This window comes from Rattus norvegicus, chromosome 18 (genome assembly GCF_036323735.1).
Source record: "Rattus norvegicus strain BN/NHsdMcwi chromosome 18, GRCr8, whole genome shotgun sequence".
NCBI lineage: Eukaryota > Metazoa > Chordata > Mammalia > Rodentia > Muridae > Rattus > Rattus norvegicus.
The window spans coordinates 15,206,139-15,220,279 of record NC_086036.1 but is presented as its reverse complement, the minus strand read 5'-3'; the positions used below and the strand labels follow the sequence as shown (position 1 = coordinate 15,220,279).

At 44.2% G+C, this 14,141-nt stretch overlaps 1 protein-coding gene across 30 annotated transcripts in view; it reads right to left on the bottom strand.

The window, feature by feature from the left end:
• Positions 1 to 1,286: 1,286 nt before the first annotated feature.
• Dtna (dystrobrevin, alpha) overlaps positions 1,287 to 14,141 on the bottom strand; it is a 356,193-nt gene continuing 343,338 nt past the window's right edge. For 20 of the 30 annotated variants that reach the window (XM_063277418.1, XM_063277429.1, XM_063277432.1 and 17 more), the window contains 3 exons: positions 13,841 to 14,006; positions 9,400 to 9,532; positions 1,287 to 2,395 (listed from right to left, as the gene is read on the bottom strand). In XM_063277418.1, coding sequence (XP_063133488.1) covers positions 2,255 to 2,395; positions 9,400 to 9,532; positions 13,841 to 14,006 — 440 coding nt within the window. In that variant the 3' untranslated portion in view covers positions 1,287 to 2,254. Of the gene's footprint in view, positions 5,217 to 7,646; positions 7,696 to 9,399; positions 9,533 to 13,840; positions 14,007 to 14,141 lie in introns of all 30 variants that reach the window. The other 10 variants (XM_063277438.1, XM_063277439.1, XM_039097220.2 and 7 more) reach the window with 2 other exon arrangements.

Here is a 14,141-nt window from a genome sequence, read left to right as displayed (position 1 = left end):
GCTTTGTTTTGTAACACCACTTTTTAATTTCTTACGTTACTTAAGAGATAGATGTATAACATTGACTATAAATATCCAGTAATTAGCACATAATGTATGAAATGGTGACTGTCTGCCGTGAATAAAAGCTCATTATTACCAAAAGGTTTTGCCTCGTACACAAGAGAAGACCTGAGGGTACAGAGGTGTTCATGTGTCTATGCCTTTCTTCTTACCATCAAACCACTGGAAGGAAAGGTGTTTGCTAAGGAAGAACTTTAAGGAAAGCAGCTACAGATCCCCCTGGGGTTCTAGGCCATTAAGTTGCTCTGAGGGGCTTTACCCTTACATTTTTAAGGTGTCCTTGCTTCTAAGCTAGAGTAGCTACAAGGGAGTGCCAGGAAAATGGGATGTAAAAGAAGTCATCTGCTTGAGTGCCATTTATGTTACAATGGTTGGATTCTGGGCATCATTATCTCTGGGGTGGTCCACCCAGGCACTGGGAAGTGAAAAGGCCAACCACAGGCATGGTTTAGCATCTTGGACACTAGAGAGAGCAGATTCAGAGATGCAGAGTATATGTAACCTGTATCATTATATACTTGCTTTGTTCACAACTAAACTAGTTAGCACTGGAAAGAAGGAACAAAAAATTGCCATGTAACTTGACCCATAAGCCTCTGATGCTTTTAATGCTAGCTTTAAAATAAAGTGAGCACACGCATAATTTTCTGAATTTCTCAATCGAAAGAGAACTGTTCGCTATTGAAATTTCTATAATCAGACATGAACTACAGAGTCCTGCGTAGATGCAGGAAGGGTTGTGGGTAAATCAAAGCCTGTCTAACCCAAATAATGTTTATCCAACTGCTCAGCTACTCTCAACATCTGTGGCAGGGAGCCTGAGCAAAATATAGTAGCTTAATGAACAAATTAAGAGTATCACCCATCGTTTAGACTTTATCAAAAGGGACAATTTGCTTTAATTGTTCAACATTCCAGGGGTTTATGTTCCATGAAGGGAGCTGTCCTGTCTTCTGTCTCTGAGAACATCCCATGTGGCTGTCAGAGAGGTGCATTAAAAACCAAGGAATAAAAAACAAAGTATACGATAAATGGGGCAGTGGTGATGTGTGCCTTTAATCCCAGCACTTGGGAGGCAGGGGCAGGCAGATCTCTGAGTTGGAGGTCAGCCTGGTCCACAGAGCAAGTTCCAGAACAGCCAGGGAATCACAGAGAAGCCATCTCAAAAAACAAAAAGCAGCAGCAGCAGTAACAGCAACAGCAAGAAATCCCCACTAAGATTATAGTGTTTTAAAAAACATTTTTAATGAAGAAATAATTCCATTCCAAAATATAGACACACAATTAAATAGTTTAATCACTTCAAAATATAACATGTCCCCAGGAGGTTCCAACACACACACACACACACACACACACACACACACACACACACACACATCCCAATACTTAACAGCAATATCAACAAAACAAAACAACAGACTATAGTAGTTTTGTTACAATAACCATGGATATAGTGAACTCTTTAGTGTTCCTGAATTGGTTATGGGGTCAAATTACAGTAGTCACAATTTAAAATGTCTTATGTTAATTAGCCTCAAGATGTAATGAATGCTTCTGACTTTTTTTTCTTTCTTTTTGGTTCAAAGGGAAAAATGCCCTGTTTTCTGAGGACACAGTGGAGTTCTTTGCTTGTGTCTCCTTGCGTGGAATTGAACCAATGTGAGCATAGCAACCAAGGCTGCCATATTTACAATATCTATCTACACTTAACGGCCAAGAACTAATAACAGTGGACGAAGATGGTCAAAATAAGAGCAGACATCAGTGCTAAATTATATCACAACAGTTTGGCTCATGCATATAAGAAAATACATAGTATATATCACACAAAGGCCACAATCTTAATGCAATTCAGTTCATATTACTACTTACAAATGAACCTTCCCTGCCTTATTATAGACCATCCAATAATCCATCTTCATAGTCTCCGACACGTCTCCCTTGGACCAATCAAACTTACCCCAACCTCCATCCTGACAAACCACAACCAGTTCCTGAATCCTATACAGTAGACTTCACCCACCTCCTTGACCACAATGCTGTGGGGAGGTTTGGCTCTGTTAGACCAGTGTTCATTCTTAGGCCATCAGTTCTGATGTGCAATTCGTTGTGGAATGAGAAAGAACAACCCCTGCGAGATATAGTTGAATAGAATGGACAGGACGGATGAAACCTGCTGGGTTTGCATTTAGAACAGGCCCCAAAAGTAAATTTGGAGAGCCAAGGAAAGAAATCCACCGACAATCACAAAACCCCAAAACAACACACGCCATTTTGTCTCGGTTACAGGACAGGGGTGCTTGAGTCTGGTCTCAGTGCTGACGTGGCGCTAAGAGAAAGAAAAGGTGGCCGGTTAGTGAGAGATTGCTCACTGACGGGGGTTGGGGGGAGGTTTCGAGAGAGTTCTTGTAATGGCTTTGTGTGATGGAGTCAGTCCCAGGGGACGGAGCTGTTTGGTAATGGAAACTGCGATGTGAGGGAAGGTTTGTAGCAGGATGGTTTCAACCTTAGACACACACTGTAATGTAGAAAACCCAAGAGACAACATGGGGTCAGTTCAGTCCAGCCAGCGACTGAGGGCCACCAGCAGGGTCTGAGTTCTAATGTAAGTGCTACGTGACTCTGACTTGAGCTGACAGAAATGCAGGTACCGGGGGATGTAGTGGTTTTTTAGTACTGAGTATGAGGCACCAATGGCCACCTGCACCATCTAGAGAGGTGTGATTTCACAGAGGATGATGGGCAGGGGGAGAGAGATGAACGTTAAAGACACCAACAGAACCCACAACAAAATCCACCTGTGCAAAGAAACCAGAGAACTGTGCAGTTGTACGACTTTGGTGCTAGCCTCAGGGAAGTTTGCCAGGAGAGTTTTCTGGAAAAAAAAAATAGACTAAGAACACCCAGGGACAGCATGGGGTCCTCTGCTGATGCCGATCATGCCCTTGGCTATCCTCGAAGCAAATGCTTTTGTTTAAAGGGCAGCCATGGGGAGAGTTTCTGACCAAACGCAGAGGCAAGAACACGAAGATCCCTCTGCACACAGTGGGGTCAGAAAGCGAGTTCTTAGCCACTCAATTATAGACCAGGGGTGTGGGGGGGTGGGAGAAGGCTTTTGCCAGCCTGGTAAGAAAAATTAAATCTGAGGTCCGCTCAGAACATTTCTTATTAATTCTGAATACCACCTTCCCCCCACCCTGCTTCTTCAAGACAGGGTGTCATACATCCCAGGCTGGCCTCAAATTCACTATGTAGCTGAGGAGGATCTTGAACTCCCAATCTTCCTGCCTCCATCTCCTGAGTGCTGGGATAATAGGCACGCATCAACATGCCAGGTTTACACAGCTCTGGAAGTTCGAACCCAGGGCTTTGGTATGGTAGGCAAGCAGTTGGCCAATTGAGTAACACCCTAGCCCTGGATAAGGCCTTTTTCACTCTTGGTTATACCAGTCTATTCTAGAACAATGATTTCCACTTTATAGCACACATCAGAACTGTTGGTGGGGGCAATTAAAACATCGATCACCAGGTTCAGACCCCAGAGTTTCTGATTCTACAGGTCTGGGTTGGATCTTCACATTGGTAAGACTTTGGGGTGATATTAACATTGCTGGTCTGTCAGACACGTTCTGAGCAAATCATTGTTCTGAAGTGATTCCCTTCTTTCTTTTAGAAGAAAAAAATCAAAAACAAAAACAAACACAAACAGGAATTCCAGAGAGGCTTCTAGTTTTAAGACAGCCAGCAGCTAGACTGGCGTTTTCTTTTCCTTATACATCAGATCTTGGAACAACCAATTACTTTTCCATTTTCCCCAGAATTGCTAAGGGAGGCTCCTCTGAGGTCTCTCTGACGAGGGGCCTCGAGAAGGGGGCCATCCATAGGCTCTTATCCTCTTGCCTTTGACAGTTCCTTTATACGCCATTTTCTAACTGAGTGTGAAATCCCAATACCACTTTGAAGAGCTTGTCTGTCTCCTTCACATGCCCACACCACCACCCCCGCATGCAGAACACCAGGTGGCCAGGTAAGGCAATCGACATTCAGAAAGAAGAGTGGAGCAAGCGCACTTTAAGCCCATACATTTAAAGCTGAAGGCCTCGGGACTACCGATGAGGGAACTTGTCAATGAGCAGTGCTGTGTAAGACATGCTTCCTAAGGATACAATGTGGAGAGCAAGACCTGGAGGAGTGCAGGTAACTGTAGTCCGAAGGGGGGAATCTTATGGCACCTGTGGTTTATAAACAGCTTTAGTAACGAGTATTCCAAAACATAGTTCACAGTTTTTAAAGAAGATCTGTGCTGATTTTAAAAACTAGATTCTATATCATTTGAATGTTGTCTCTCTTTCATTTTTTTTGAATATGATATCTATTTGGAAAAAGTATTTACACTAAATTCTATGGCTGATTTGTTAGACTATGTTGAAGGGAAACAATCCGAGTTGGAAATAAGCTTCACGAACCCATTATTCCTGTTGGTAGGTTGAAGTCATTTCTCAGAGGGACTTGGGGACATGGGCAGGCCAAGGACCCTTCTTGGCTCCTGGGTTCTGAGTTTGGACACTCAGAAACCATATTTTATTGTAGATTGTTGTCTCCCCCCCTCCAGCCCTCTCCCAGTTGCTGTGGGGGAAAATGTATAGTAGATAATAAAACCGTCTTGGCTAAAATCTCTAAGAATCCAGAAATGGAAATTCTAGCTACAAACAGTATTAATATTGTCGTTGTAAACTGAATAGGTTCAGTATTGTGTGCAAAGGTTTAAAATGCTCATCAGTACTACTGTTCTGTATAACAGCAGCAGGCTCTCCCTCAAGCCTGTGGGTGTTTGCTCTGAACCAGGGGTGAGCCATGGTTGGAAGATGGAGTTGATAAGTTATCTAAGAACAGAAGTCTCAGGCCCCACCCCCTTCTAAAACACAAACCTAGGAACTACAAATTTTAGAACAGAAAAATAGCTAGCTGCACTACAGGCATCGGAACAAATCTTTAGGGGAGGGGTTGTCGGAGCTGCTGGGTGTGGCGGCTCCTCTCTCCGAGCGAGCGAGCGAGCGAGGGCTTAGGCTGCTTCCACAATGCAGTCTTCCTCCTCTCTGTCGGGTGGGCGCAGCTCTCTCCACCACTTTCCTCATCTGTCTATAGCTTGCCTGGGGATAAGGAGTGTGTGATTTTTTTTAACAGGTGAAAACTGTTTCTAAATTAGGGATAAATAGCATAGAGTCTCCCCCCCCTCCCCCCCCTCTCTCTCTCTCTCTCTCTCACACACACACACACACACACACACACACACACACACACACACACACACACTTATTGTATTTCCTTCCTATGTAAATAAAAAATCAATGTCAATGAACACTATGTGTCTTCTGGAAGACACACCGTGGGGGTTCTCTTCATTGAACATCCTTGTTAAGGGATCCCTGGGGTGCCCTTGAGGCTCATCAAGAGTTACAGTCACACCGTGGCTTACAAACAGGCCTATAGACCAATTTGAGCAGAGGAAGAGTCTTCCTTATTTCTTAGGTCCCATGTTCTGCCCTTTTCATGGAGGTCTCTGTCTCAGGGGCTAGCTGACTAATACCAAGCCAACAAAGTTGGTTTAGGACTCTTAGTTAGGAACGGCATGTGCCTTGGGTCAGAGAGTTCAAACAAAAACATAATAATGTAGCTACTCCAAAAATTTCAATTCTATTGAGTTCATTAAGACCATTATAGTAGGATAAAAGGAGCTATAAAGGTGAAATGCCACTATTTTTAATAGTACTTCGTAAGATTTTAAATGCATTTCGCCCCACTAGTTGATTTAGTAAGAGGCTGGCTTGCATTTAGACTCCTGTGGAATGCCATGGGATTAAAGTGTCTCTGTGGCAAATGACAGAGGGTTTCATTTGCTTACTGACAAGTTTCCAAGAAAATAAAAAACAAACAAAAAGGGCTTTTAGGTTTGAAAAGAACATGATACAATTTTTATGTGGGTTTATATCAAGGCCGGTTTATTATCTTTTAAAAACTAATGTTTTCCTAAGAACGTGTTCCTGCTGTTAAAGAACACCCAGAACAAAAATGGTTAAGTTGCTGGAACTAAGAGAAAGAAAATGCTATTAAGAGAAGGCCTTTCCTGTGGGACTAGATTTTCTATAACTGGAGTGAATATTTTCAGAAACAGCTCCTGGGAATGTTTTTCGCTGTAGTCACTGTGGATTAGGAGAACATGTGTGGTTACACTTTCCAAGGCAAGGGAGGGCAAAGGGAGAGTGTAGCTGTAAGATCTGCCCATATAGCTCAGGAGGTCTGCCTCTCAGTGCGAACTTACTCACTTGATTTGAACCTGGCATCGGAGGGAGGATGTTTGTAGTATTTAAACTAGTGTAAATCCATTACTACTTGAAATGTTGTTGAAGAAATGTGTTCGTTCCTAAAATTAGCATCCAGGGTTGGCAGAGTGCATTGTTGGCTGCCCTGCAGACTCATGTGATTCCACAGTTGGGAAGGATTATGTAACTGCTCTAGACAGGTCCTTCATCAAGGCCAGGCTGATTGCTGTAGGAAGTGTGTTAGCTTAGGCTGGGATGAGGGTGATGAGGGACCAGATGGCCAGTAGCTAGAGCTAGAGAAGCCATCTAGACTATGGGGCAGTGGGCTCTTCCATCACTGCCAGTAGCTGAGTCCTGGCTTGTTTATAAAAGTTGAAACGACTTTTCCCACACACTTCCACGAGGACTGTGGCAAGCTCCTGAGTACTGCATGGGATCTGATGCATGGGACATAGTGGAGCCATGCACAGGTGTGTATGTCCACAGCTAATTATGGTGTACTTAAGCTCTTTAAAACTATATGTCACGTGCCCACCTCCTGTGTGTGTTTATCATGATGTACAGAGGAAAGTGAAACTCATAAGGCTTAATCATTTATCTAGATTATGCTTAGCTTCAGTCAGATTAATACTTAAAAATGGGTCTAATAAAATGCAGAGCCCAAGACTTGGACCATGACACTCAAGTGATCTTGACAGTCAAGTGTCAGTCTTTCAGTGATCAAAAAAAAATCAACTTGAGAATTTGGCTCAGTGTTGGGTAAATCTTTAGAGTTGGATAAAATTACCCAAATGCTGCCTTAAGTTAAAAGCTTCTATCACACTAACCCCCTCAGTGGATTTCAACTAGTCACCCTCGAAGCACAAAGCTGCAGGACTTTTTTCGTTGGTTGCGTTGTCCCTTGCTAAGGGACACATTTGTTCTTTGGGGACTAAGACGCTGACATCCAGACATGCTGAAGTAACTTGATCTTCTTCTCTGATGCCATTGGTGATGTGGCTACAGACACTGTAATGCATCTCAGGAACCACGGGATTTTCTGTGACAACTTCCCTAATCAACAGGTAAAAAGCCAATTCCAGGGATGTCAGGGGGATTTACTCGGGCATATAATGAGCTCTGTGGAGTTACCGTTCTGATAGTGGCAGCGACAGAGTACACCGTATCGCTTAGAAAGAAAGAGTGACTATGAGCTTAGGCTGAGTCATCCCAGCTCAGCCTACAGTGTCCATGCTTCCTTCCAAACAACAGGGTACTTACTTGAGAGGAGAGTGAGAAAAGGATATTGCATTCAACCTTGCAAGCTGACCTGTGGGTGACAAAGGACACAAACGAGAAAGGTGACATGTCAAGTCCGTGAGGCAGTCAAGCTGGTGAATTATTTGGCTGGAAGCCATGCACAGAGACACACAGAGCGGGAGAGAGAGTCCAGTGAGCGACAGATGCATTCCATCCACCCTGTCATTGCAGCTTACAGGGCCTTGGAAGAAACCATCCCACTGTCCTCCAGGATACGCATTTGAGTGAGAACACATGGTCCCTTCCCTACTTTTTTCCTTGAGATCACTGAGCATGGGAAGGCAAAGAGAGAGGAACCAGAGATTTATCGTGCTAGGCAAAACTCCAGCTAGATCTTGTCATTCATAGAACCCGGCCTTTAATTTACTCACGTACCATTAATTATTAATTCATTAGGAATGTAATATTTGGTGTAGACTAGAGAAAAGTCACCAAAAAAATCTACAATTATAGTGGCTGTTGTCGCTAAATCCCAGAAACTGATGATAAAATTGAAGAACAGGGACCGGCAGGCATCTCCGACAGTCCAAATCGGACTGTTGCTGACCTAGCTATATGTCTCTCCTCCGTGTGCAGACTCACACGGCATGCCTACAGGATAGCAACCCTTAGATTTCTCAGAGACTCCCTGACAACTTCATACAAAGCTAGTTTCTCTCTATAGGTGAGCCGCAGAAGTCACAAAGAGTAAGCCCTCACCTCAGCTTTGGAATCAGGTGAACATTTTTGTAGCACAGACGCTGGCTCAATACACTAATCACAATCACCATCATCACCATCACCACCACCGCCACCACCATCATCACCATCATCATCATCATTACTTTTGAAATGGTTTGAAAAACATTTTCACTGCTTCTGAAAGGTGCAAGGGAGGCGCATTTAGAGCAGCACCAGTTTTTGAGTAAACATGGGCATTACTGTGGCTTGGGGGAAATGTCAAGGCTCAGTCTTTATAATACAGAGGCAAGGGACAGTTGGGACTCACTGAGTCTCTGTCTTTCCCTGACAGAGGGAGGGAGGGCCACTGTTGACCTAAGCCTCTGGAGAAGCTTGTGTGGCCATTAGACAAAGTCAGAGAGGAAAACAACCACCTTCCAGGGCTGGGACCAGCCGGCCTCTGTCAGACAAACATCCCTGAGCCCCCAGAGGCCCAAGCACACCTGTGGAGAAGCAGGCAATGGCGTGTCCCCAGGGGCAAATTCATTACTTTTGGCAAGGGTAAGTAATTATACTATTTTTTTTGTTGCAGTTGCTATGTTCTGTGGGTTCTCAGCTGATTGCTGGAATTAAGGCTGGGCTGCCATGCTTTTCTGACATTTAAACGGATTCTGGAGACCCAAACTCCGGTCTTTTACACTTTCTCAGCAAGTGCTCTAACCACTGAACCACCTCCCCAGCTCCTATATTTTAATTTAGGGGAAAAAACCCCCACTTTTCTTTCCTCACAATCCTGAAGTGTTTGAACTGGTAGGCGCCATGATTCTTCCAATGTCACACAGGTCCCTTTCACTTTTCAGATGAGAATTTGGAAGAATAAATAGACATCTACAAGAGGCATTTACAACACTGGTGCCTGGGATGCGTGGACTGAGAATTCCAGAATATTCTGGAAAGGTAGGGAAGAGAGAGGGAGGAAGGCCCCCATTTAATAGGCGGGACCCCGTTGAGGAGGGCCGTGGCGAGGGGGCGGGCCTGCCGCGGCCTCCTGTACCTGGTAGGCCTCATCCTGCAGCTTCTGCTTCAGGTACTCCTCCATCTGCAGCTCGTTCTCCAGCTGCCGCACAGACTCGTTCTCGTAGTTGCCATCCTCCGGTTGCGGGTAAGGATCTCCGTCTTCCGGGACCCTGGGAAAAACACAAGAGGCGTTTGGGAGTGGAGTCGAGGAGAGCGGGTGGGACTCAGGACTCCTGGGCGGCTTTTGCTCCCCCCCCCCCCCCCCGTGTGTTTGCCCTGAGCGCCCCTAGCTCACATTCGTGTCTTCTTTGACTCAAAGGAAAAACTTAATTAAAAAAAAAAAAAAGAAAAAACCCTAAAGTGTGGAGAAATATGGGAGTAAACTGTTTTCCTTTTAATCAAACCCAGTGTGGAAGTCATTGGCCATTTATGTTTTTATATGGCATAAAGGAATGATACCCCTTAAAATGTTCAACAAGGCAAATTTGTCTTTACAAGGAACACACAGTTTCAACACGAGAATTTTTTCCCCGTTCCAAAAGGAAAGTGAGCCCTCTAGTGAAATAACACTTAAGGAAATGTGTGCATCATGATTTAAATCTTTGTGTTGTACTATGCACACGCACACACACACACACACATATGTAAGCACACTTTATGGTATAAGTCTTATAATATTATATATCTTGATAGTAGGATATCACACCCATACGACGATCCCTAAATCTGAAAATCCATTTGCATTCTCCAATTTCATTTATAAAAGAAGCAAATAAGAACGACTTCATTCACAAATGGGGACCCTTCCCACCCACTTCTCCCAGGTGTAAAGGATTCACAGGTTCACCACCGAAATCAAACCATGTTCGTGGGGCTGAAACAGTACACGCTTAGGCAGTGCTGAGGGTAAAACACCCTCCGAAATGAAGCAGTGAGCTAAGGCGGTTTGGGGTAGACATTAAATGTGACTGCTCATGGCTTCCTCATCTATGGGGTGTATTACTTTTGGAGGTTTAGGGCCAGACCTAAAAGAATCTGTGAGGACTCTGAATTTTCCATTTTCCACCACCAAATTGTTTGAGGTAAGCTGGTCCTAGTCCGCGGCTGTTGGTATCAGGAATTGCCTTCAGCAGCCACACGGTTGGTCAGTGTTGCCATGGCAACGACCATACATTCCCAGAAGACCTTTTGACTCAATTCGCACCTCCACCTGGGAATCTTTACATCACATTCCAAATAAAAGGCAGACTCTCTCTGCCCTCTTTCTCTTTTCTCTTCTTTCTCTTGCCCCCTTCCCCTTGTCTCGTTCTTCCATTAAATCTCTCCACGTGGAACCATGTTGGTTTGGGTGTTCTGTCTGGATAGGCGCAGGCTGCTATTTAACGAGATTTTAATAACAGTGGCAACCAAGGGAGAGCAGGTTAAAAGTGAGGAGGCCTTTCACAGGCTTGGGTTTTAGGATTGGGGCAAAGACGTGTTATGTTGCTATTATAAAATGTATAATAATAAAAGATGACTATATATACATATATTTATGGGAAAAATATGACAGTTTACTACTTTGAATAACATATCAAGCAATTCTCAATTTTATAGGAAAGGACAAGAAAGCAAACTGAAAAATAGAACAAGGCACACACTGCTATTTTAAATGGTGGTCTAACTATTTTCTTCTGCTCTTATAGGCTGCTGCTGGCTTTCAAAACAGGGTTCTAGGACTCTGTTACTTCTGGTCTTGTACTCATTACTTAGACTGAGAGCCACAGCACCAGAAGGACTTCTGGAAGGTTTCTTCACCGGCTTTGTAAAGCAGTTTATTTTGTAGACCAGTTTGAAGCACTTTTCATGTTAAGTATTATCCTTCTGTTGTGGGTTCAGTGCCTTCAGCCCTTGACCACATTTATCCTGACACTTGTCCCCACCACCTCACTTCCCTCTTCTCCTCCTTACATTGCTCCCTCCCAGGCTGGGCTCTTCCAATATTAGTTCAGCTAGTTCCCCAACGTTCAGCCTATGTTTCCTCTGCAGATAGACAGTCACAGCAAGCCTAGTGGGAGTGTCAAATAAGGCTAACTTAGTCAGGCAAGTAGACATAAGAGACAACTCTCCCTAAGGGTGCTGGGTTAGGAGTCACACTTCCTTAAATACTAATAGGAATGTAAATTCCTAGTTTTTAGCATAAGCAGTCTTCTATTGTTTTCTATTGTGACAGCCAGGTGACCCTTTTCCTACCATTGTTGTCTTGAGTGGGGAGCTGTCTGCCAAGCAGCACATCTTTGACAAATGGCCAGCCTGAAATTCTGGCATCTGACTGTTTGGAACTGGCTTTGTTACCCTAGTAACCAAGGATTATTGCAACCACAGGGGCCATGAGGGCCACAGCTCCCATTGTAAGAGTCCTTGCTCCAGTTACTTATTCCAGGCAACTTCCAGTGGCTTTGGGAGACTCCCTTCTATGGACTCTGCAACACTAAATAACTCTGCTCAATTGATCAGTTTTGAATCTGGATGGGCGGGGATAACCCGTGCCAGGACTCAGTAAAAAGTATATGCTTGGTGCAATTTGAGGCCTGCGATTGGCTCATAATTAAGGGTTGTGAGACATATACGTGTGTGTGTGTGTGTGTGTGTGTGTGTGTGTGTGTGTGTGTGTGTGTAGATAGTCTTTCCTGTCGGGGCCATCTGGAAGGCATCTCTCTTTGGCATTATCCCAATAAATGATTCTCCTCCTACTTATGGCCTCACCATAGGTAGAGTGGACTGTGTTGGTTGCATAAGGAGCGAAACCCTTCATGCACCAAGAATAAAGTGGTGAGTGACACACTGGAGAAAGTTAGAAGGGTCTGAGGCCCTGAAGCCTAGGCTGATTCCATGACAGACTTCAAACTGACAGTTAAGGAGACTAAGCCTAAGCACTGGGCAAGCTCAGGCAAGTCAGTTACTAATAGAGAAAAGCCCAGGCTCCTGCCCTCACACCCTAATAGTGGTTCCGGATGCTTAGAGATAGAGTAAGAGAAAGCTCATCTATCCCAGAATTCCAATTCTGGATAAAATTGAGATTTTTGAGCTAACTTGGTTGCCTATGGGAGATCTCGGCCTGTTGGACTTCTGCAGAATAAAACTCTCTTCGCGTTCACATACTATTTGAGTTCTAAGCATCATTCTTCAGTGAATCATAGACCCTTGGAGACACAATGCTCAAAACCCTTGGCTGGAGCACCAGGAGGCATCTGAAGAGTTCCAGAAAATGATCAAGGGCAGCAGCTGTGCAAAGCTAAGAGTAGAACAAATGGCAGAGGTTGAGAAGACAGACAGATAGACCACAGAGCATCTGAAAGTATGAGAGACAAGATGCTATGAACAACCAATGGCATTAGCTGGCACTACCAGCACTGTAGTTTGAGAGAGCTGTCACGGGTCGAAAAATCTGAGGGTCTTGACTTCAAGTTCAGGAAGTGTCACTATAGTCACCAAACTCCGACACGTAAGTAAGTGCAGAGCGGTAAGTGTAGTGCCTTTAGGTCTCAAGGCTTAGAGCCACACGCTTTGGAATTCATAAGCCAAGCCCCAGGCTTCTGGAACTCTGGGCCACCGGTGCTTAGGGAGCCGCTCCTTGCCCATCTATGACTTTTATTCATATAGAGGAAAAGAATCCCCAGCTGTTTGTGATGATAATCTCTGTAAATGGCTTCTGAAGGACAGATTTATTCATATTTAATGAGTCAAACTATGTTCCTTTATAAAGAGACTCCATGTGTTTAATGACTTCTATCCAATGCTTGCGTGGTGTTGATACTCATTTTGCTCACAGGCTGATCTAGCACTATGACTGTCCCTTAAGTGAAAATGTAGTAAACTCAGGAGACAGGATGGCTTATCTTCTGAAGTGGCATGTGTGACCTGGAGGAAGGCTTTCCTCATCATTACTACAAGTGATTTGTAACTTTGTGTTTTATTTCCAACTTTGCCATGATACAAGTATGATATGCATTTACTAGAGATAGTACTCTGAGTTTTGAATTCGTCTCGCCCCACACTAGCTACACATATATGATACTGTCTTGTGATCTGACATCATCAAGAAGTTAGAACTCTCTATCAGTCACATGGGTCAGAAGGGTAATGCTTGACTGACACCCTACAGTATAGGGTGTTTCTAGGACACAATATACCATGGCTTAGTTGCACTGGATGTGTTTTTGACCTACAGGAAGTTTATGGGAATAAATCTTCATCATTATTTGAGGTCTATCCATGTCCTGTGCCTCAGGTGAGCCAGGCTTTTATTAAGCACTGACTGTTTAAGGTTACTGATGATTTTCTAGAAACGGTTTGGAACAGACTCCCAGTAGCAAATTTAAATGCAGCACTCTTCTGCCTCTTCTGGCCGAAAGGGGAACTGCACCCTTTCAGTGTTTTGTTTTTCTCTTTCTTGAGGCTGCCTACTGAGAAAATGTTTCCAAGAACAAGATACTCACATGTCACCATGCATGGTACTTGTAGCTCCACCGTGAATGTACCCGGGTTTTCGGGCGTGGATTTGGGCTAGAAAAGACTTCTCAGAGGTCGGTGATGGAACCAGATCCTCAAACTGAGTTCTCGAAAATTCAGAATCCACCGTACTTTCTGTTTCACTCGCCACCTCTAGGGGGCAGTGGAAGGAACAGAGTGAATCCTTAGGAAGCTTGTGACCCAGAAATAAAGGCCCATGCCCCACAGGAAGCTTGGGTTCTAGAAGAAAGTCCCCAGGTTCCACGTGCAGCAACAGACACCAGTTAG